At 35.5% G+C, this 25,489-nt stretch overlaps 1 protein-coding gene across 1 annotated transcript in view; it reads right to left on the reverse strand.

Annotated features, from left to right (window-relative positions):
- Positions 1–25,489, reverse strand: part of LOC124362738 (nuclear pore complex protein Nup85-like) — a 56,490-nt gene that overhangs the window by 15,897 nt on the left and 15,104 nt on the right. The window contains exons 5-10 of the mRNA XM_046817477.1: positions 13,861–14,015; positions 8,137–8,241; positions 5,539–5,661; positions 3,303–3,515; positions 2,677–2,786; positions 1,469–1,689 (exon numbers count right to left, since the gene is read on the reverse strand). Of these exons, the coding sequence (XP_046673433.1) occupies positions 1,469–1,689; positions 2,677–2,786; positions 3,303–3,515; positions 5,539–5,661; positions 8,137–8,241; positions 13,861–14,015 (927 nt within the window). The remainder of the gene's footprint in view (positions 1–1,468; positions 1,690–2,676; positions 2,787–3,302; positions 3,516–5,538; positions 5,662–8,136; positions 8,242–13,860; positions 14,016–25,489) is intronic.

Below are 25,489 nucleotides of genomic sequence, written 5' to 3' on the forward strand. Positions count from 1 at the left end.
TGTTCTTATACTTCAGATCATTTTACTACAGCTATCTCTTAAAATTACTTGCATGATTAAAACTAATAAAATTGAAATGTGTTACTGCAAATAACTTTCTTTTTTTATAAATCTAGATAAATAATAATACGTGAATCATTTGTAAAGTAAGAACAGGTTGCGCATTGCGCCCGTTCATCCTGTCACGTGACATCCATTCAAGGTCAGTCGCTCTTGGCCAGCCATACTTTGCTGCCATTACGTATCACATCTCTGCTGGTGTTGTTTGTATGTTTATACTACTTAGTTTGTCACTCATTAATCCCACCAATTGTGAAGTGAGCTTAGTAATCCAGTTTTTAAATGGAAAAGACTCGTTCCACTGAAATTCAGTGGCAGCTTGTGAAGTTTATAATGATGGTGTAAGATGAAAAGATGTTAAAATGAAGTAAGCTTTTTAATGAAGGAAGGACAAATTTTATGTTCATGATCTAGAATGACCGACCTGGAAGGCCTATTGCCATGATTGAAGACTTGACACAACAAGTTAATGAAGAAATTCGCTAAAACAGAGACTTTACTATTAACGAACTTCATCCGAAATTTCCACAAGTTTCAAGATCTGTAGTTTATAACATTGTTACTGATACACTTATTTACAAACAAAATATGTGTGTAATGGGTGCCAAAAATGTTAACAGAAGAACATAAAGCAAAGCGTAAGGCACATTCTTTATCCATTTTCGAATGCTATCACAATGGTGGTGATAAATTCTTAAGTCACATTGTGACTGGTGCAGATACGTGGGTTGTGTACTAAACTCCAGAGACTTAACATAAATTAAGTGAGTAGCATCATCCAAACTCCCGGACAAAGCCACGGAAATTCACGCAAGAACCTTCAACAAGGAAAATAATGCCTATAGTTTTTTGGTACATGAAAGGTATACTTTTGATATAATTTAAGCTGCAAGGAATGACAATTAATGTTAAAGATACTGTGAAATGTTATTGAAGCTTAGGCATGCTATTCAAAACCGCCGGTGAGACCTGCTCTCTAGCGGAGTCGTTCTACTTCATGGCCTCACATTGAACACAGACGCAGGTGGACAAGGTTTGTTGGGCATCCACCATACAGACCTGACTTATCACCATCAGACTTTCATCTTTTTCCAAAACCCAACGAATTTGTTGGTGGGAAGTGCTTGGAAAATGATACCATGTTGAAAGAAACTAATACTAACTGGTTTAACGGGCCGGCGGCAGAGTTCTTTGATGATGGGATCCAAAAGCTGGTGTTTTGACTTGAAAAATGTTTAAATGTTCATGGTAACCATGTAGAGAAGAGAATAAATGTTCATTTAGTTTGTAATGCAATTTAAGTTCATATATAAGTTTCCCTTGATTCATTACATAACGGTTCTTACATAAAAAATGACCTCTCGTATGTTATATAAATAAATCCTGAGTTACAATATTTTGTACTGACCCACATCTGGCATATTCCGATCTAGAGCGATCTGTATTATCTTGTGGGCCTTGGCTTCTGTGCGGGGGTTAAGGCGGGGTAGTAGCAAGTGGAGGCGGGGGGCTCCCAAGGTCGGACAATGATCTAAATAGCTAACCCCTGCCTGCCACAGAGACTTGTGTGACATTAACAAAGTGCCATACTCCAACACTAACTCTTCGTCAATCCGCTGGGGCATTCCACTACAACACAGATTAGATCAACATAGCTGACAAATAAATGCAATTTCAAAAAGTTGCAATTGAATTCCTTCTAATTGCAGTTCGGTCTGTATTCTACAAAATACAACATTTATTTTGTATTAATTTTCTTATTTTGTAGTATGATGATGTTAGTTTTGTAATGATGATCACAAAACTAACAGTATTAATAATGGAATTAAATAAACAGTAAGTATTTTAAGTCTGGTAAAATGTTCTCTAGCTGAGTCACTTTTATTTAATTTGAGCATTATTCTTATTGCTTTCTTTTGTGTACTAAACTACTGTCTAAATTGCCTTTTTTAATGAAACCAAAAAGACAGATCCCAAAGTATATATGAGAAAGAGAGTAAGCAAAATATATCTGTCTTAAGGTTTTGATGTTGCAAATAAATGCCATTTTCTTCAATGCGTAAATGCCAGAGTTAATTTTTGCTAAAACTGTGCTTACGTGCTCATCCCAACTCAGACATTGTCTATTGTCAACCCAAGAAAGCCTGTGCTCCTTTTCTATGTTTTGTGAATTTAGAGTGATCATTGGGTCCTGAATACTTTTTAATTTATGTATTTTGAATGAGACGAAATTCATTTTCTCCAGATTTAGTATTGAGTTATGGCTTAAAAATTTGCTTATATTTTCTAATTCAATATAAGCAAGTATTTCATTATGTTATTTTTAGATTAGAGTCCTCAGCATATAGATAGAGCTTGCTGTTATTTTAACATGATAATACATTTTTTTTGTCTTTCAAATAAAATAAAGAAAGTAAAGGTCCTAATATTAACCCTTGCTAATAAGTAAAAATAAATAAATAAGTGACTAAGGATTGAATTAACTAAGTTCAATTTACATTTGGTTTTATTTTAAGATAAATTATTCATAATTAGGTTTAATCAATTCGCACAGACCTGTTTATCATCCCATAACTAAAGTGTAGTACCTTAAATTAACAACAAGAATGTAGTCACCTCATGATTTTACTGTCAATGACATTGAGCCTGCCACAGTGGAACAATAGATTGGTGAGATGAGCTGCGGCCCAACCGCTATCACATGTGGACTGTAGTTTCTTGATCACCTAGACACCACATAACACTATTACGCACATAATGTTGCATAACATATTTACATTAAATGAATATTATAGTGATCATACTTGCATGAAATGATTCTCACGTTTTAAATTAACTTAATATTTTTTTTCCAGTTTAAGTAACGTTTTTAAATTTTGTTGATGATGGATGTTTTGAAAGTATACAGATTTTTTAAGGACATTTGCCATCATTGAGAGTTACAAAAAAAACACAAGGTTCTTGTAACTCATGTTAATTTATTCTAACCTCAATGAGCTGTTCCGAACAGCTGTGGCCCTTGGAAGTGTTATCAAGTAAATAAATATTACTATAAAAAAAAAACTTGTTATCAAATTAAAAAAGCTGTTTCCAAATGTGTTTAAACACGAACTGAAAATTACATAAAATAAATTTAAATGGAACAGATTCAGAAGTAACAACCAGCTACTAAATGTTGCTAAAGTCATTATTATTATTATAAAGTTACACTATTAAATAATTCTATACTAAAGTGCACTTACATCATGCAGATTGCATTCAAGCAAGGACAACACAATATGGTCTGTTAGACTGAGCCTAGCAGCACCACCAAACTGCATGATACACTTGTTGGCATGGAAACTGAGATCAAAGGATTTGACCGTTGGTTCTGTGTACATCAGAGATGCTACCATAAGCTCGTACCAAGTGCTGCAATACTGCTTCATCTCCAATACAGACTCGCCACTGATCATCTATTCAACAATAAGAAAAATAAAAAAAGATAACAAAATAGGATGTGTCTATTATAAGTATAGTACACATTAATACAATTATCTTTTTATATGTCAGTACCAGAATATCAATATTTCATAACTAATCAGAATTCATCAGGTTCCGAATATAGTAAATTAACCCATTGGCCTACAACTACGAGTTATCTCGTAGTATGGAAAAAGGACCTATATGTACAACTACGAGTTATCTCTTAGTTGTGTAATACGTTAATAAAATCCAATATATATTATATTATATAAATATATATAAAGTATTAATACAAACAAAAACATAAAAATTAACGTTTGTCTGTTAATCTACATTACTTTATCTATTAAAAAAAGGTTTTGTAAACGAAATAAATTACGTCATTGATGAGAACAATAAAGTATAAACAATGCAACAGCCTAGGTCACTGAGAGCAGCGGACAGCTGTGTTGCCGTCTATGTCGCAATTCAGCTCTAGTTGCTGGTTCGCGCTAACAAGGTTATGTTATTGTTTACGTTCATTTTATTTTGAGTTTCAAAATGAGTCAAAAACGTATAAGAAGTGATTTTGAGATTAATAATGTTTTGTTTGGAAGTGAATTAGAAGATAGTGAATTTGAGGAATGTGAAGAATTTATTGTTATTGAAAGGCGTAAACGTGACATTGATTGTGAATCACATTCTAGTGATGAAGATATTTGTGATGGTGATATTCATCCAGAAAATAGTTTACAAATAATTGATTTGGATTTTGATAACAATGTGGAGGTAGGTTTTGGTTTTTTTAATTTTTTAAGAATTTTTAAAAAATCGCAACAATTTTTATTTCGTGTTTAAAAAATATTTTATATGGCAAAATTAACATTTGTGCCCTATTTTTGCATAAAAGTATATTTAATTTATAAAATAAATTAGTTTTTAAAGGGCATAAATAATTTTCAATGTAGAAAAAAAATATTTCCTTTAAAAATTTATGTTTCAAAATATATAATTCTTTATTAAAAATAAAAAAAAGTTTTTTCTTAAATAATTTGTAAAGGTGTTTATATAAAGGTCAGTGTAAATCTGAACAATTTAGTAAAAGTGTTATGTAAATATGTTATATTTACTATTTGTACGGTTATTTATCTAAAACACTACAATTTGTGTAATATTTGCTGGGCTAACAGGGCCCAGCACCGACAGATATGGGAGGTATAGCAATGGGTTAAAAACAGGTGGGCCAAGCTCATAAAATCTGTTGGTTTCAGGTATTAGAGTTGGTGAGAATGTCTGTGCAACATCAAATCAAATTTGTAAATTTGACTTGAGATTCTCTTTATTAGAAACTAAACAGGAAGTATAAACATCAAAATAAATACATAACAAAATGTTTATAATAGTAAAACGTGGTCTGAATATTTAATTTAAAACTTTCCTTAGAATCAACTTTTAGAAAATAAACTTAGTATAAAAAACAAGGAATAACTCAAATAATGTCACCATAATACTTAAAACACAATGGATTTACGTATAGTAGATTTATGTTTAGGTTTTTACATTTATAGTTCTTAACATAATGATTCACTTGGTAATTTATTTAGCAATAATATTTATGGGATTACCAATTTGAACCAAATTTACTCAATGAAAAGTAATTACAAAGAACTTATGTTTATATCCAAATAATGTATGTTTTTACGTTTATTAATACTTTCAGCCCACATACTCGATCATTGTAATAATATTTAAACTTCTTGTACAGTAACATAGACTGCTAGGGCTGAAAATGTTATGTAGCAATACTTGACTAGCTAAAGTATATAGTGTTAACACTCTCAGCCCCATGTAAAATATCATTGTAATAATATTTACACTTGTTGTAGAGTAACATATACGGTTGGGGCTGGACTTGTTAATAATCGACTATCAGTCTCTTTATCATAACCTTTAAATTATCATACATGCAAACGCTACCATTACAATTCTCTTTATCACTTATTTATAAAATTCACAAAAAAAGATTCATCTTACATTCATAATATTTTGAAGATTCTTCGAAGATGAGAAAACTCCTGCATTCACCTTATTAATCAGTTCAGCCTGCCATGAGCTGAATCTGGAATTGAACTCTGAAACTGACAATCCTCCGTACACCTAAAACATGAGAAATAAAATTCTATGCATTCAAGTCAGTAAATTCTGTTCTACTTTCAAATTCTTCAATACAACAATAAAATTTATAAAAGTGTTATCTATTTACTTTTAATTAAACTTTTGACCCTTTGTTTGGCTTCGTAATAAATCCTGGAGTTGCACGCTGTTTCTTATTTTTTGCAAATGTTTAGGTTTTTTTTTATCCGTGTACCTTTGCTGGTAACTTTATTTTACTTACTGAAGTTCGTCAGTTGCAGCAGGCAATCCTTGTAATGATTGTCCAAGGCAGCTGAGAAGTTATACCCAAACTGTCCAAGAACTCCAGGCTCTGGAATGATCCTTCAAGAGAGATTTTGTTTGATAACAAAATTGTGTTATTAGCTTAGGCACTATATTCCAGGGACAGAACCAGCCTTATAGATACATGGACATCCAGTGCTGCCTTCATTTTTTTGTTTTGTCTAAGCTGTAACAAGATAACTTTCACTGTCTGAAACCAAAACCTTTCCATTTAGCCCAATGAATTAATGTATTACTAATTGCATTTTGTGTATAGTAATATATCCACTGAAGTCATAAACTGCCGTCAGTGCACTTTACTGTTTTGAAATGGGCCAATAAATATAAGAAAAAAATGGAAATTATTTGCATTCATCTGAAAGTGGGACACCATACTGAAAAATAGATTACAATAATTGTTAGGAATAAAAATTTACTGAATTTGCAGATCTACTATTTATGATGATTTGGAAAACAAAACAAAATTAAATTAGTTGTGAATTACTAAAATGACATTCTCAGAAACTATGTTCGGCTGATATAACTGATGCTCTACCAGGCACCTGCACCATACTACAGTAGGTAGTGGCAAGATGTTGATGTCAATAGATGACTTTTGGATAATCCTAGAAAATGTTCTATAAGGATACAGTATTGATACAATACAGACTTTGTATTGTATTATTAAATACAATACAAATGAATATTTTTTGCATCATTAACCCTTTGTGTGCCACAGCGTCGCTAATTTTGACGGTACGAAAAGTGCATAAAGTGCCAGCATCGCCAATTTTGACGTTTCGTATTTCGATAATATTTTATATAGTAAAAGATTATTTTAGCCAAATAACCAGACAGCTGTATTAAATAGGTTCCAAACTATCAATAAATACGAGTTTTATGTTGTTTTTGTACAATTTATCTGTGAAACTTATGTTGTTTTGGTACTTATCAAGAAGCTACTATTTTTTGGACGAGTTTTCCTTAACGGGGACAAAATAAATTACAGTATTAAAAACAACTGACTTATTTAACCTATTTTGGAATTTACAAGTTATTACGACAATCAATGAAATCAAAACTATAAGAACAACGTTTCATTATTCGAAAATGTCAGGTCATTCGTGTGTCTATTTGGAGACGATTTGGAGATAGGAAGTATGACTCATCGAGTATTTTTCAATTCATTATGGAAGAAGGAACGTATAATGAAGTTTATTTTGATCTCTGATAAGGAAAACTCGTCCAAAGGTAGTGGGCTGTGATAATACCAAGTACCTGTGTGATGATTCTGTCTTCCGGTCACACGACGTAGCGGACGAGTACCGCGTTGCGTAACGGCCCTTCTTGTTGTTTATGTGCCGATAACCAAGCATTTGAGTAAATACAAAATAAAATAGTAACTTATACAGTATTTTACTGTATTTCTTTACAAAAGTAATATAGTGATTTAAGTTGTGTTCAAGCGAAAAACGTGAATGTTCAGTGTAAATATTATTAGGGTTATTATTTAGTAATTATAAACTTTTATGTAAATATGTTAGCAAGTATTTGTTTCTACATTTACTAATCATATGTATTTGTGTTATATTGATGTTTTATTAGATTTATTGGGAAAACTACATCATTACTAAGTAATTTCTAAACTCTGACAAATGAAGTACAGTTTATAAAATGTCGGTACCGGGCAGTATTTTGTTAATACATATAATGCCATTTTTTTTTTATTCTATAAAAAGATATTACACATGGGTTTTATTTAGAATTATATGGCCTTTATCATGGTATAAAGAAAAAAAATCTTAAAAATACCGTATACACTCAAATTAGGTCAAAACTTAACTTTTTATGCAAAAGTAAAAAACTTTTTTTATAAATACTGAAATTTTTATAAATCAAATTTTATTTGTAACTATATGTATCATATTCTGCATTTTATAAGAAAAAAAAAACAACAAAATGATGGAAATCTGTTTGGTAGTTATTTTACAACAGCTTTTTTCCCAAAAGCTTACAAATATATGAAAAACAGTGTGGCACTTTATGCATATGCCTTCCAAAAATACCCCTGGCACTCAAAGGGTTAACAATCTAGTTTTTTAATCAACAGCCTTTAGAGGCCATACTTATTAGATTAATAGAATTAGCCTATATTATATTTAATTGGTTAAATACGACTTTATGAATAACACTTACACTGTACTCTGGCATGGTCCCCAGCACCTTATCTGCCTCCAGGAATACTTCACTGTCACATTGAGAATGTAGCTTCAACATGGTACGAGCACTGTCTATGGACCCCTACACAAAGACCAATAAAGTGTAAGTCAGTAGACAAGTTCCTAAATGATTTCAAATAGATTTGTACATTATATAAATGACAAACTGGAACATTATTTTTAGGTACAGAGGGTAAAGTTGGCTTAAAGAATAAGACTAAGAATGGGAAGGGTATATTTAAAACATGTTAGGAGAATAAACTTCATTTTGATGAAAATAGGACAGAGATACAAGGGGAGAAAAAGAAAAGTGTAAATGAGTCTAATTCAAAATAGATGACAGAAAATATAAAACTTACAGAAAAATAATAATTACAGTAATTACAGAAAAATATGTAGTGTCAGCTGGTCAGCTGATTTAAAAATATAATTTATTTTTAGTATTGTAAAAGATATAGACCACCTGTTTTGTTTTGGTCATTATTATATAAGTTAGTTATCATCTTCTCTCTGTAATTACAATACTATTATTTTGACTAATTACATATCTTTAATTTCTTAATTAGGGAATTATTTTAGTAACATATCATTCCCTATATTGGTGACCCCGAAAAAGAGGACAAAATTATTCAAGACCCGCTTTTATTCACATTCAATGGAAGATTTGCAAAGGCAAAACGACATTTTGCGGACTCAAGTTGAAGATCTGCAACGTCATCTTCAAGGTCAGCAAGAAAAACAATGCTGAAGAGATTCACCATCCTGCTAACCAGGACAATGAACATGCTTCTGATATACAAACTGTAGACTCTCCCCAACGTGTCGTCAATCGGGTAAGTGTCAAACTTCCACCCTTTTGGCCCGAAGATGTGGAACTATGGTTTGCACAAGTCGAAGCTCAGTTTACCATCGCCCATGTTACACAGGAGAATACAAGATTTGCATACGCTGTAAGTCAGCTAGAAGGTCGCTACGCTCATGAGGTAAGGGATATAATTAAAGCTCCTCCTGTAGCCAACCCTTACACGCGTCTCAAAACCGAACTTATCCAAAGGCTCTCTCTCAGTACCAATCAACGACTTAAAACAAATTCTGATGGAGGAAGAAATGGGATCTCGTAAACCATCTCAATTCCTTCGTCATCTACTATCACTTTCCGGTAACACTCCAGTACATGAGGATCTTATTTGTCAACTATGGATCACTCGCCTACCATGCCAAGTCCAAGCAATACTGCAGGCACAACCTCAAGAACAGTCACTAGAGCAACTAGCTCATGTTGCTGACAAGATATTTGAGGTAAGCCCATCAATCCCTTTGAGTACAGTTCAAAGCACCGCAACTCCGAATGTCAGTGTAATTTACTTTGCCATCTACAGTGTGTTCTCTCAACCGTAAAACTGTAAATATTGACTCAGAACTCACCTTGGTCATTAAGGAATTGACGGATAGGATTTCTCAGATCGAGACAGCACTCTCAGCTCATCATCCTGGATCTCGCTCAGACTTACACACGGCCAGGATGGTTCTAAATCATTATCTAGCTCCTCCGATATATGTTGGTATCATTTTAAATATGGTAAAAAAGCTAATAAATGTATCAAGCCATGTAAATTTTCTTTAAACTCCAACAGCAGTCAATAATGGCGTCTACTGGCTGCTCAACTGGAGGACGATGCCTTCTCATCAGTGACCGGGTTACTGGTACTAAATTTCTCATAGACACTGGTTCTGATCTCTGCTGCTACCCACGTCACCTACTACAAAACAGACCACAACGCGTGGACTACGACTTGGTTGCAGCGAACTCATCACAAATTCACACCTACGGTTTTAGAAATTTTGGTCTAAATCTAGGTTTGCGACGCATCTTTGCATGGAAATTCATCATCGCTGATGTCACCATGCCCATCATTGGATCTGATTTTCTTGCTCACTACGGACTTCTTCCTGACTGTCGCAATCAACGCTTGATTGACTCAACAACTAATTTAACAGTAAAGATGTCAAACTTCTGATGCCTCTGTTCCTAGTGTGAAGACCCTCACCGAGTCCTCTCTATTTCCACGCTGTGCTTGCTGAGTTTCCTACCCTCACTCGTCCGGCTGGAAACACCTCGTGAGGTGAAGCATAATACGTTACACTTCATCAAGACGACGCCTGGCCCTCCAATCTCTTGCCGACCTCACCGTCTTGCACCTGATCGCCTTTAAAATCGCCAAAGCCGAATTCGATAGTATGGTCCAAGAAGGGACTGCCCGAACGCTCTGATGAACCTTGGTCGTCTCCTCTGCACTTAGTTCCTAAGAAGACTGATGGTTGGCGACCGTGTGGTGACTACCGTGCTCTAAATGCTAGAACCATTCCTGACAGCTATCCGGTACATCACATTCATGACTTCAATCATCAAATTCGTGGGTGCACAACATTTTTCGGTCATTGATCTAGTAAAAAGCTTACACCCAAATACCAGTTAAACCCTGACGACATCCCTAAGACGGCCATAACCACACCTTTCGGTTTGTTCGAATTTCCCTTCATGGGGTTTGGACTCAGAAATGCTGGGACAGACATTTCAGAGATTTATCGACGAAGTGGTTTCAGGACTTGATTTTTGTTTCCCATACATTGATGACATACTTATTTTCTCACAAACATCCGAACAACATCAAGATCACCTCCGTATCCTTTTTCAAAGACTCACAGACTATGGAATCCTTGTCAACGCTAACAAATGTGTCCTTGGATTTCCAATAGTTACCTTTCTAGGCTACGAAGTATCTGCCAGTGGTACTAGACCTCTTCCCGATCGTATCACCGCTCTTCAGAACTTCGCTCGCCCGGAAAACTGCCAAAGGACTACGTTGTTTTCTGGGCATGATTAATTTTTATAGAAGATTCATTCCTTCTGCATCTCAACACCAAGCACCACTTCACTCTGCTCTTGCAGGCCTCAAAGGAAATCAGAAGATAACCTGGACCACCGAGTTAGAACAGGCCTTCATCAATTGCAAGGAGAATCTCTCTCAAGCAACTCTGCTCAATCACCCTGACCCAAACGCTCCACTCGGTACTTTTCACTGACGCCAGCACCTCATCTGTTGGGGCATGCCTTCAACAAACTCGTCAAGAATGAATGGCAACCACTTGCTTTCTTTTCTCAAAAGCTTACTGCAAGACAAATAGAGTGGCCCGCCTACTACCGTGAACTCTATGCCGTCTACTCATCAGTACATCATTTTAGACACATTTTAGAAGCTCAACGTTGTACTATATTCACTGATCATAAAACCATTGACATTTGCTTTCCAACAGAGAAAGGATAAACTTCCTCCTGTTCAAGTCAATCAACTATCATTTATTGCCCAATTCACTACTGACATTCAGCCACATATCTGGATCTGCAAACATCGTTGCCGATACTTTCTCACGTGTCGATGCCATTTCAGGAATCACAACTGTCGACACTGTACTCTTTCACAGGCTCAACGAGAGGACACTGAACTTCAAGATCTTTTTGAACCGTGACACAGCATTGAAGCTCAAGAGAATCACAGTCCCTGGTTCAAAACGTTGACCTCTTCTGTGACACTTCTAATCCTTCACTCCGACCATTTGTACCTGCTCCTCTCAGATGACTGGTTTTTGACTCTCTACACATACTTAAGTCATCCCCGGCATCAAAGCTTCCAGCTCACCTCATATCTCAACGTTTTTGTTTGGCCTATATTCAGCGAGATTGCCGCACTTTGGGCCCAAACTTGTCAGCTCTGCCAACGTGCCAAAGTTTCACGCCTACGTTCACAGTCCACTTGGAACAGTCAATCCACCATCTGCTCGTTTTCGTCACATTCATGTAGACATAATTGGACCACTCCCACCAGCTGGCCCGTACCGATACTGTTTGACCGTTATTGACAGGTTTACCAGATGGCCAGAAGTTCACCCACTTCAGCAAATCACTGCTGAGGAAGTCGCCGAAGCTTTGGTGAAACTGTTGGATATCCCGTTTTGGGATGCCCAGAACGTATCACAACGGATCAAGGTCGTCAATTCGAATCTGGACTTTTCAAAACGTCTCACCTCTACATTTGGGATTGAACGTCTACGGACCACCAGTTATCACCTACAAGCCAATGGTATGGTCCGAACGTTTTCACCGTCATCTAAAAGCGGCCATCATCTGTCACCCGGAATCAAGCTGGCTCCAAGCCCTCCTCTAGTTCTGCTTGGTATCCGAAACGTATATAGAGAAGATTTAACAACGTCCTCTGCTGAACTAGTATATACGGAGAACCCTTACGTCTACTTGGATCACTCCTTGCCAGCCCTCCGGGGTTGGGACGCAGTGAAGACATCTCTGACCTTGTTGTCAGGCTGCAACGTCAAACATCTCGCCTTCAACCTGTCTCTGGCTCAGCTCACAGCAAACCTCAGACATCTGTCTTCCAGGAATTATCAACATGCACTCATGTTTTCTTACGTGACGATACTGTGCGTCGAGCCCTGCAACCTCCCTACAGCGGACCTCACAAAGTGCTCAGCCGTGACGACAAAACTATGACCATCCAGATCGCAGATAGAAGCTCTAAAGTAAGCATTGACAGAGTGAAGCCCTGCTTACATTCTACCTGACCCTTCCCCACAGCCTCAACCAAGAAGCGCCCACACACCGGCACCCAGCATCGGTACACCTGCTGCAGACCCGGACAACGCAAACACCAGAGTGCGCTACCAGATTGGTCGCAATGTGCGTTTACGGCTTGCTCCCTGACTTCCAGTCTCCCTAGGGGGCTCATGTAGTGTCAGCTGGTCAGCTGATTTAAAAAATATAATTTATTTTAGTATTGTAAAAGATATAGACCACCTGTTTTTGTTTTGGTCATTATTATAAAGTTAGTTATCATCTTCTCTCTGTAAATTACAATACTATTATTTTGACTAATTACATATCTTTAATTTCTTAATTAGGGAATTATTTAGTAACATATCATTCCCTATAAATATAAAAGATAAATCAGTTAAGTAAATAATTATTTTTACCGATTTTACTAAAACATTTAGTAACATAGTTGTTGTTTTCCAAGGAAATATTGATTTAACTATTTATAAAGAAATAAATCAAATAAATAATAAAAACATTTGTTTATTTTCGAAAAGCATATTTTTATCTATATAAAATTAGCTGGAATTACATTTTAAATTTTTTTGCAGTGATGATAAATATTTCTTATTGTATTCTTGCATTTTTATACATTCGCAAAAGATTTCACAAAATAATTTATAGTGCAAACCAACCAAAGAACTGGCACAAAACTAATTGCATAATCTTATACCTTATTGAATTGTGGTCATTTTAAACATCTTGAATTTCCTAGGATAGATTTTTATCAGCCCCAAAAGCTAAAGTTGGAGTTTGTATATAGATTTACAAAAATGTCATTCTTCTTATACAAATTGTTTTTAAATTTACAAATATTATAGTATGTATTATTACTATTGTATTTATATTTCATGACAAAAACAACATTATATAACACAATTTAAGTTCACACAAAGCTGTTAACACAATTAGCTCTGTTTAACACAATTTTAAGAAAATGCTTGCAAAGTCTTAAAAAAGCATGGCTATTCTTAATTCCTAACAAGGCACCAAATCTACAGTTAAAGACAAACTTGCAAGAGTAGATCACTATGTAACCTGCAACAGGAGAGTGATGACAGTAGGCCAATAGTCAGGGTGTCTGGCCTCAGCACCAGTTTCTGCCCTTCCTTTTACAATCTGCGAAGCTAACAAATCTCCACTGGGAAAATGGAACCTGATCCACTCCCGAAGATGTGGTAGAACGATATCACCTGCGTAACAGTTCACAGCATTGTAACAGTTGTCATGTACATCCACACATAAAAGTAACCCTTTCACAATATGCGAAGCTAACAAATATCCACTGGGAAAGTGGAACATAATCCACTTTCAGAACTGTGCCAGCACAATGTCTCCTGTATCAAAAATAACTCTTAACAGATTTGTAAAATCGTATATAAAACAGTAATAAATTTGGGATTATCTGTTGTCTAGTGTCATTATGTGAATAAAGCCTTCTCTAAAGACTTTTTTATGTTGTTACGATAGTAGTGATTTTTTTATAGTAAATTAACTTTTGATTTTATTATATTTTATGCTATTGCATTAATAGTTTTATAGTAAGAATAAAATGTTTCCTTAATCCGAAATGTGTGCTGTGGTATACCTATTCTATCTATATTCTGTATATGTAGTAACTTTTTTTATTTGTAGCAGGTCTATTCCATCTACGAGGTGTGTTCAAAAAGTATCGTGAATTTTGAATTTTCGCGGGTTACGTATATTCGAATTTCGATTTTTTTTTGTGGCGTTATGTTGGTATATATGTCTCTCACTTATGTTGACAATTTCGGACATTTTGAATGTTCAGTTAATTGTTGACAGCTGCTTTGCTTTTGCTTGCACGTGTTTTGGTTCGTCTTCGATTTTTACCTATTCAAAAAAATGGAACAAACAACCTGTATCAAATTTTGTGTGAAAAACGAAATTAAGTGCGCGGATGCATTCCGAATGTTGACTGTGGCATACGGAGAAGCTAATTTGGACAAAAGCAACGTTTATCAGTGGTACAAAATGTTTTCAGAAGGCCGAGAAGATGTGAACGACAAAGAGCGTGCCGGACGCCCCGAGCACTTCAACAACAGACAAAAAATTGATGAAGTGAAGAAAATGGTATTGGCCAATCGTCGAATCACCGTTAGAGAAATTGCCGAGGACCTAGGCATATCGATTGGCTCGTGCCATTCGATTTTAATCGATAATTTGGGCATGAGATGGGTCGCCGCAAAATTCATACCAAAATTGTTCAATTTCGATCAAAAACACCATCGCATGAACATAGCTAATGAGATGTTGGAATCGGTCCGCGACGATCCGAATTTGCTCCAGAGGGTCATAACTGGTGACGAATCGTGGGTTTATGGTTATGACATGGAAGCAAAACTCAATCATCTCAATGGAAGCTGCTGCACGAACCAAGACCGAAAAAAGCACGCCAAGTTCGGTTGAATGTGAAAGTTTTGCTTACAGTTTTCTTCGATTACAGGGGCGTGGTGCATCATGAGTTCTTGCCACAAGGTAGAACGGTGAATAAGGAATTTTATCTGCAAGTTATGTGCAATTTGCGCAAAGCAATCCGCCAGAAACGCTCGAATTTGTGGTAAAACAAAAATTGGCTTTTGCACCACGATAACGCCCCTGCTCACACATCGCTGCTTGTACGTGACTTCTTGGCCAAAAACAACACACTAATGATACCGCAGCCACCATATTCCCCAGATCTGGCCCCCTATGACTTTTTCTTGTTCCCGAAACTAAAGAGGCCCATGAAAGGACAACGCTACGCCACGATTGACGAGATAGAGACGGCATCGAAGGAGGAGCTGAACAAGATACAAAAAAATGATTTTTTTAAGTGCTTCGAAGATTGGAAAAAACGTTGGCACGAGTGTATAATATCCCAGGGGGATTACTTTGAAAGGGACAAAATAGATATTCACGAATAAATAAATAATTTTTGAAAATACACAAAATTCACGATACTTTTTGAACACACCTTGTATAAGGCTGAGGACATTCCACTTCTCACTAATATTTACAAGTTCTTTTGCTTTTGCAAAGAAATAGAATATCAGGTTGGGTAGAAAGAAGGATGATGCCGCCTCCTGTCAATATGTCAATGGAAACTTCGTTAGTGACTGTGTATTTGAACAGCTGGCAACCAATTCATTTTAATATTCAACATATTATAGGAATTTGTAAATGGTAAGTTTATGTGTTCCTACAATGTAAAAATGGGGGGGAGGGTAGAAATTGTATGTTTTCAGAAGGAAAATTAAAGAAACCCATTTTGAACAATAATGAACATGGTTAACATGTTGACTACAGCAGACTCCTTATGGCACAGAATCAGATTAAGAGTAGTCGGTCTCACTCAGCATAGATCCAAAGTGAAAGTGTTAACTACATGTATTATAACTAGACAGTTGTACAGTAGTTTAACACGTTGACTACAGCAAACACCTTAGAGCACAGAATCATATTAACAATAGTTGATTTCACTCAGCAGAGAGGCACAGTGAAGGTATTAATAACACAACTTATAAATTATGACCACTTGATACACTGCCAGAAATCAACAATGTTTACTGGTAGTGTTGTTTGTATGTAGATACCAAATGAGAAGAATGTTATGATGGTATTAGTTTTTTGTGGTTTAGTTTGTCTGAATGTATATGGTACCCAAAAGTCTAAAGAGGTTGATCATGAATGCTTTCGACAAACAGTGCAGGCTCCACAAGGGATAAACAAGTTTTAAAAAGTAAATAACATTTTAAAACCTCCTAACCATAACTGACAATTGTAATAAATAACCAATTTGTTTGTATAGTTTAAAATAAAATTCATTAATATTTTAAATGTGCACAATTAACTTGATCATAACTAACTTTATGCTATATTTTATATAATTATAACTAAATAAGTGAGGACTAATGCATTAATACCATGTAGATAATTACATTTTCATACTGTAAGCGCAAATTCCAAAAATAACACTCAAAGTAAACTTTCAACATTCAACTTTCCTTCAGGATATAATGATATATGAACTGTTATAGTAAAAATAATATTTTCGCTAATTCTAAAACCACTATTGCAGATTGTAAACCCCTCTTTACACAAATATGTTTCTAAACAAATAAAGATTGGAAAAATTATTTGAATTTTTAAAAGAAAAATAACAAAATGCCTTATAATAACCCCAGCATTAAAATATTATTTTCTAAATTTAATGATAAAATCATTTATATGAAATTAATTAATCTTCTTCAAAAGATATTTTCAATATGAAATGTCTTTAAAGCAGGCAAATCAATCACCATGGTCAGAGCAGAGTTTATTTAATATAAAATAGTCAATGGACAAAAGAGAGAAATACATTTATTGGCACTTTTTTTAAAATTTAAGTAGGGTTTTTGATGGCATATCACAATAAAGCTGCTAAACATAATTATGTATTTGGAAAAGGCTAAAACTGTTTTAACTAAATCCCACAAAGAGGCAACATTACATTGAAATAATACAACTAAACACAAAAATTTAGTTCACAGATGTAGATTGCTTCAGCAGGGTGTAAGCTCTTTGTGTATTCATACCTCTAATATAACTAATTCCAGAAATTAATAACATTAATTATTGAATTACGTCATTCATTAACCCTTTGAGTGCCAAGGGTATTTTACGAAGGCATATGTATAAAGTACCACACTGTTTTTCGCATATTTGTAAGTTATTGGGAAAGAAGCTGTTGTAAAATAACTACCAAACAGATTTCCACCCATATAATTCTAAATGAAACCCATGTGTAATATCTTATGCTATAATTTTAAAAGGATGGCATTATAGGAGTATGTATTAACAAAATGCTGCCCGGTACCGACATTTTATAAACTGTACTTCATTTGTCAGAGTTTAGAAATTACTTAGTAATGATGTAGTTTTCCCAATAAATCTAATAAAACGTCAATATAACACAAATACATATGATTAGTAAATGTAGAAACAAATACTTGCTAACATATTTACATAAAAGTTTACATTTACTAGATAATAACCCTAATAATATTTACACTGAACATTCACGGTTTTCGCTTGGACACAACTTAAATCACTATATTACTTTTGTAAAGAAATACAGTAAAATAGTGTATAAGTTACTATTTTATTTTGTATTTACTCAAATGCTTGGTTATCGGCACATAAACAACAAGAAGGGCCGTTACGCAACGCTGTACTCGTCCGCTACGTCGTCGTGTGACCGGAAGACAGAATCATCGCACAGGTACTTGGTATTATCACAGCCCACTACCTGTTGGACGAGTTTTCCTTATCAGAGATCAAAATAAACTTCATTATACGTTCCTTCTTCCATAATGAATTGAAAAATACTCGATGAGTCATACTTCCTATCGCAAAATCGTCTCCAAATAGACACACGAATGACCTGACATTTTCGAATAATGAAACGTTGTTCTTATAGTTTTGATTTCATTGATTGTCATAATAACTTGTAAATTCCAAAATAGGTTAAATAAGTCAGTTGTTTTTAATACTGTAATTTATTTTGTCTCCGTTAAGGAAAACTCGTCCAAAAATAGTAGATTCTTGATAAGTACCAAAACAACATAAGTTTCACAGATAAAATAGTACAAAAACAACATAAAACTCGTATTTATTGATAGTTTGGAACCTATTTTAATACAGCTGTCTGGTTATTTGGCTAAAATAATCTTTTACTATACAAAAATATTATCGAAATACGAAACGTCAAAAATTGGCGATGCTGGCACTTTATGCACTTTTCGTACCGTCAAAATTAGCGACGCTGTGGCACACAAAAGGGTTAATGATGCAAAAAAATATTCATTTGTATTGTATTTAATAATACAATACAAAGTCTGTATTGTATCAATACTGTATCCTTATAGAACATTTTCTAGGATTATCCAAAAGTCATCTATTGACATCAACATCTTGCCACTACCTACTGTAGTATGGTGCAGGTGCCTGGTAGAGCATCAGTTATATCAGCCGAAACATAGTTTTCTGAGAATGTCATTTTAGTAATTCACAACTAATTTAATTTTGTTTTGTTTTCCAAATCATCATAAATAGTAGATCTGCAAATTCAGTAAATTTTTATTCCTAACAATTATTGTAATCTATTTTTCAGTATGGTGTCCCACTTTCAGATGAATGCAAATAATTTCCATTTTTTCTTATCTATATTTATTGGCCCATTTCAAAACAGTAAAGTGCACTGACGGCAGTTTATGACTTCAGTGGATATATTACTAATACACAAAATGCAATTAGTAATACATTAATTCATTGGGCTAAATGGAAAGGTTTTGGTTTCAGACAGTGAAAGTTATCTTGTTACAGCTTAGACAAAAACAAAAAAATGAAGGCAGCACTGGATGTCCAATGTATCTATAAGGCTGGTTCTGTCCCTGGAATATAGTGCCTAAGGTAATAACACAATTTTGTTATCAAACAAAATCTCTCTTGAAGGATCATTCCAGAGCCTGGAGTTCTTGGACAGTTTGGGTATAAACTTCTCAGCTGCCTTGGACAATCATTACAAGGATTGCCTGCTGCAACTGACGAACTTCAGTAAGTAAAATAAAGTTACCAGCAAAGGTACACGGATAAAAAAAACCTAAACATTTGCAAAAAATAAGAAACAGCGTGCAACTCCAGGATTTATTACGAAGCCAAACAAAGGGTCAAAAGTTTAATTAAAAGTAAATAGATAACACTTTTATAAATTTTATTGTTGTATTGAAGAATTTGAAAGTAGAACAGAATTTACTGACTTGAATGCATAGAATTTTATTTCTCATGTTTTAGGTGTACGGAGGATTGTCAGTTTTTCAGAGTTCAATTCCAGATTCAGCTCATGGCAGGGCTGAACTGATTAATAAGGTGAATATTTACCTAATAACCCTAATAATATTTACACTGAAAATTCACGTTTTTCGCTTGGACACAACTCAAATCACTACATTACTTTTGTACATAAATACAGTAAAATACTGTATAAGTTACTATTTTATTTGTATTTACTCAAATGCTTGGTTATCGGCACATAAACAACAAGAAAGGTCGTTACGCAACACGGTACTCGTCGCTACGTCGCGTGACTATGTCCAAATACCCCTGTGGAATTTGTTCTATAGGAGTCAAACATCTTGGTATATACTGTAATGGGCAGTGTAAATCCTGGTATCACTCCAGATGTCTAAACTGGCCAGACAGCAGGCTCAAGAAAATGGAAAAATCTGAGGTTGACTTGTGGAGGTGTAACAGTTGTTTAAACAAAACTGACGTCAGCAATGATATCATCGACCTAGAGAAAAAAATTCATGACTTAAAAGTAGTAGATAGCCTGGATCATGAAACGTCACTCACTCTGGCTGCTGAGGTAGGTAATGCTTTATTGAATGAAAATATGCTTTTAAAACAAGAATTACATGAACTTAAGGCAAAAGCAGGTGAAGGCATATTGGAGATTGAAGACAGACTAAAAGCAGCTGAGGATATTATTCATGAATTAACTGAGAAAAATCATAATCTGCAACAAGACATAATTTATTTAAACAAAAAACTTGACAAAGAACTCTCTATCAATCAGGACTTGCTAGAACAAGCTGAAAGTGAAAAAAATCATTACTCCATTACTATTTATGACTTAAATTCCAAAAAGTCCAAACTTGAAGACAAAATTAAGCGGTTAACCACAAAATTAGATGAGCTTAGTCAGAAAGCTACCTGTGACGAGGTTGAAAGAAATGGTCTAAGAACAAGGATTGTTGACTTGGTTGCTAGAGAGGAAAGCTTAAGCTTGCAGGTGAATGAGAAAGGCAAAATGATTGGCTTGATGAAGACTGAATCTGAAGAACTTGTAATGAAGATCTCTGATTTGGAAGGTGCAGCAAGCGCTTACCTAAGATCTTTTCTTGGTAACATAAAGTCAAAAATTAAGCTAAACATTTGTCAAAACATCGAACATGACATGCCACAGGAGCAGTACAGTCCAAAAACATTTGTAACACCTTCAATTCTTTGTCCCCCTTCAAATAACCTGCTTTCATCTCCAATTTCTTCTACCTTCGAGACACTGACTGTACCTGGATTAGACAGTCAAACCTCATCAAAGAAACTGACCCAAGCTGAAACAGGAGGAGACAGACAAACCTCACCGAAAAAACTGATTCAATCCATAACAGAAGAAGACAGACCAACATCGTCAACAAGACTGACTCAGGTCGAAACAGGAGGAGACAGACAAGCCTCGCCTAAAAAACTGAACTGGGACAAAAACTCTTCACAAGAACAAGGGACCAATCTTGGACAAAAGATGCCTTTACCTCCTTACACAGCAAAGAAGTTAGCATCTGGGGAGACGTTAGAGGAGTTCTTTCTGAAAAATATTGAGGATGCTTTATCGTTCAGAAATGATTCCTCTCTTATACCTACGAAGAGATTTTCCTGGGCTATCAATTCAAACATGGAAAATGTGTCAACTACAAGAAATCCCAGCCTCAAGGATCAAGAAAACAAAATCTCTGTTTGCCAACGGTCCAATGACTCTGAACTCAGGCAAGATATTCCACGATCTGAAGAAACTTCCACCCAAACCCTAGTCACACCACCCCTTATAAAACCAATCGAGTCCCACAACATTTAGCATTTTTTAGACCCCATCCAGAGAAAAAAAACTCGAGACAAAACGTTTGTAAACTCAACTTGGGCCACAACAGTCTTTCATCACGGCAGAATACAGTAGTCTTTCATCAAAATGTTGACAGACTTGGTAATAAAATTGACAGATTGAACCATCTCTTAGACTTGGATAAACCCGACTTTGTTGTACTCACAGAACATGGACTGAATCTGACTACTCTGGAAAACGTGTGCCTGCTAAATTACATTTCGGTTGCTGCATACTGCAGAGAAAATCACCTGAAAGGGGGTGTGGCCATATACAAAAGCAAAAATATGGCTAATGAGGCAGAATGTTTCGACTTAAGCAGCCATTGTGAAGAGCTCCGTTGCGAAATGTGTGCGGTAAAGGTAACTTTGGATAGGAGAAGACATCTTTACATACTTGGAATTTACCGTCCCCCGAATGCTTCTTTTGACATCTCATTGTTGCACTTAACTGATGCACTAGAGAAAATACCCACAAACAACAGTAGGATCTGCATTTTCGGAGACTTCAACATCAACAACTTAACAACTTCAAGAGAGAATACGGCTCTATGTGAAATGCTTGCTTCTCTGACCATTATTATCCAACATGGCCGACTAGTGCATAACAAGTGTTAATCAGCTCCAGGAAAAGTGTTATTTTTGTTGTGAATTAGGACAAACCAACAAAAGTTCATATTTCTCATCAACACCACCAAGTACTGTGAGTCATATTATACTAAGATACTTAAAAAATCACTTACCATTCTGAAGAAATATTAACATAACTCAGACACTCAAGAGCTCTGGCCTACTTTTAATAGGTTGTAACATCAAGATTTTATTATGAACAGATAATTATACCTCTTAAATTCAGAGGACTAATCTTGCTAAGGAAAACTAACACATTTCTAAGCTACTAACTCAATGAAGCTTAACTTATCACAGCTAAAAGAAAACAAATCATATACATGACGTCACAGGAATTGCCAACACTCAATTGGTTTGGAACACGTCACCTGATCCAAACACACATTCAACTTCCACATCGCAAAGTGTTGACACACAGCTGCCTGGCCACCTGTAACTAGAGCACTGACCCAGACACTGTGTCAGCACTGTCAGCGCTGACCTACCAGCAATTCAGCCAGCTGCTGTACTAGACAATCCATAAGCGGTGCTGATCCACCACAACACCTCTCAACTGACTGCAGAATAATACTCTAAGAATTATTGTATTGTACTGCTGATTTCATAGTTTTGACATTGTTATATAGGATCATTAATATATAAGCCTCTTATACAGTATTATTTGCATAGAGGTGTAGCTTTATTACCATCTGTCATACTCAACATTTTCATTAACTACTACTTACAATACCGTTCCATATTGCATATTACAGTATAGCATGACAAGTTGCAGAACTGATAAACAGCAAATTTTAAAACCATAACCCTTACTACTATTGTTTTTTTGAATCTGTGTCTGTTGTAACTATGTCCAAATACCCCTGTGGAATTTGTTCTATAGGAGTCAAACAAACATCTTGGTATATACTGTAATGGGCAGTGTAAATCCTGGTATCACTCCAGATGGTCTAAACTGGCCAGACAGCAGGCTCAAGAAAATGGAAAAATCTGAGGTTGACTTGTGGAGGTGTAACAGTTGTTTAAACAAAACTGACGTCAGCAATGATATCATCGACCTAGAGAAAAAAATTTCATGACTTAAAAGTAGTAGATAGCCTGGATCATGAAACGTCACTCACTCTGGCTGCTGAGGTAGGTAATGCTTTATTGAATGAAAATATGCTTTTAAAACAAGAATTACATGAACTTAAGGCAAAAGCAGTGAAGGCATATTGGAGATTGAAGACAGACTAAAAGCAGCTGAGGATATTATTCATGAAATTAAACTGAGAAAAATCATAGTCTGCAACAAGACATAATTTATTTAAACAAAAAACTTGACAATGAACTCTCTATCAATCAGGACTTGCTAGAACAAGCTGAATTTGAAAAAAATCATTACTCCATTACTATTTAATGACTTAAATTCCAAAAAGTCCAAACTTGAAGACAAAAATTAAGCGGTTAACCACAAAATTAGATGACCTTAGTCAGAAAGCTACCTGTGACGAGGTTGAAAGAAATGGTTTAAGGACAAGGATTGTTGACTTGGTTGCTAGAGAGGAAAGCTTAAGCTTGCAGGTCAATGAGAATAGCAAAATGATTGGCTTGATGAAAACTGAATCTGAAGAACTTGTAATGAAGATCTCTGATCTGGAAGGTGCAGCAAGGACTTACCTAAGATCTTTTCTTGGTAACATAAAGTCAAAAATTAAGCTAAACATTTGTCAAAACATCGAACATGACATGCCACAGGAGCAGTACAGTCAAAAAACATTTGTAACACCTTCAATTCTTTGTCCCCCTTCAAATAACCTGCTTTCATCTCCAATTTCTTCTACTTTCGAGACACTGACTGTACCTGGATTAGACAGTCAAACCTCACCAAACAAACTGACCCAAGCTGAAACAGGAGGAGACAGACAACCTCACCTAAAAAACTGATTCAATCCATAACAGGAGGAGACAGACAAACCTCACCGAAAAAACTGATTCAATCCATAACAGGAGGAGACAGACAAACCTCACCGAAAAAAACTGATTCAATCCATAACAGAAGAAGACAGACCAACATCGTCAACAAGACTGGCCCAGGTCGAAACAGGAGGAGACAGACAAACCTCGCCTAAAAAACTGAACTGGAACAAAAACTCTTCACAAGAACAAGGGACCAATCTTGGACAAAAGATGCCTTTACCTCCTTACACAGCAAAGAAGTTAGCATCTGGGGAGACGTTAGAGGAGTTCTTTCTGAAAAATATTGATGGTGCTTTATCGTTCAGAAATGATTCCTCTCTTATACCTACGAAGAGATTTTCCTGGGCTATCAATTCAAACATGGAAAATGTGTCAACTACAAGAAATCCCAGCCTGTAAGGTCAAGAAAACAAAATCTCTGTTTGCCAACGGTCCAATGACTCTGAACTCAGGCAAGATATTCCACGATCTGAAGAAACTTTCACCCAAACCCTAGTCACATCACCCCTTATAAAACCAATCGAGTCCCACAACATTCAGCATTTTTTTAGACCACATTCAGAGAAAAAAAAACTCGAGACAAAACGTTTGTAAACTCAACTTGGGCCACAACAGTCTTTCATCACGGCAGAATACAGTAGTATTTCATCAAAATGTTGACAGACTTGGAAATAAAATTGACAGATTGAACCATCTCTTAGACTTGGATAAACCTGACTTTGTTGTACTCACAGAACATGGACTGAATCTGACTACTCTGGAAAACGTGTGCCTGCTAAATTACATTTTGGTTGCTGCATACTGCAGAGAAAATCACCTGAAAGGGGGTGTGGCCATATACAAAAGCAAAAATAAGGCTAATGAGGCAGAATGTTTCGACTTAAGCAGCCATTGTGAAGAGCTCTGTTTGCGAAATGTGTGCAGTAAAGGTAACTTTGGGTAGGAGAAGACATCTTTACATACTTGGAATTTACCGTCCCCCGAATGCTTCTCTTGACATCTCATTGTTGCACTTAGGTGATGTTACTAGAGAAAATACCCACAAACAACAGTAGGATCTGCATTTTCGGAGACTTCAACATCAACAACTTAAAAACTTCAAGAGAGAATACGGCTCTATGTGAAATGCTTGCTTCTCTGAATATCTCAAGATTACCACTACCCCCTACCAGAATAACTAGTACCTCTGCCACCTCCATCGATCTTGTATGCACCAACCTAAAGCCTCATGAAGTAAGAGTTCAAGTAACAAATACAGGCATTTCTGATCATACTGGACAGCTGTGTTTCTTGGAAGTTCCATCTCGCCTTAAAAAGTCTTCAACCTCAATTAGAAGGCACTTAAATGAAGACAATCTTTCACATCTGAAAAGCCTGCTTGCAC

This window comes from Homalodisca vitripennis, chromosome 5 (genome assembly GCF_021130785.1).
Source record: "Homalodisca vitripennis isolate AUS2020 chromosome 5, UT_GWSS_2.1, whole genome shotgun sequence".
NCBI classification, from domain to species: domain Eukaryota; kingdom Metazoa; phylum Arthropoda; class Insecta; order Hemiptera; family Cicadellidae; genus Homalodisca; species Homalodisca vitripennis.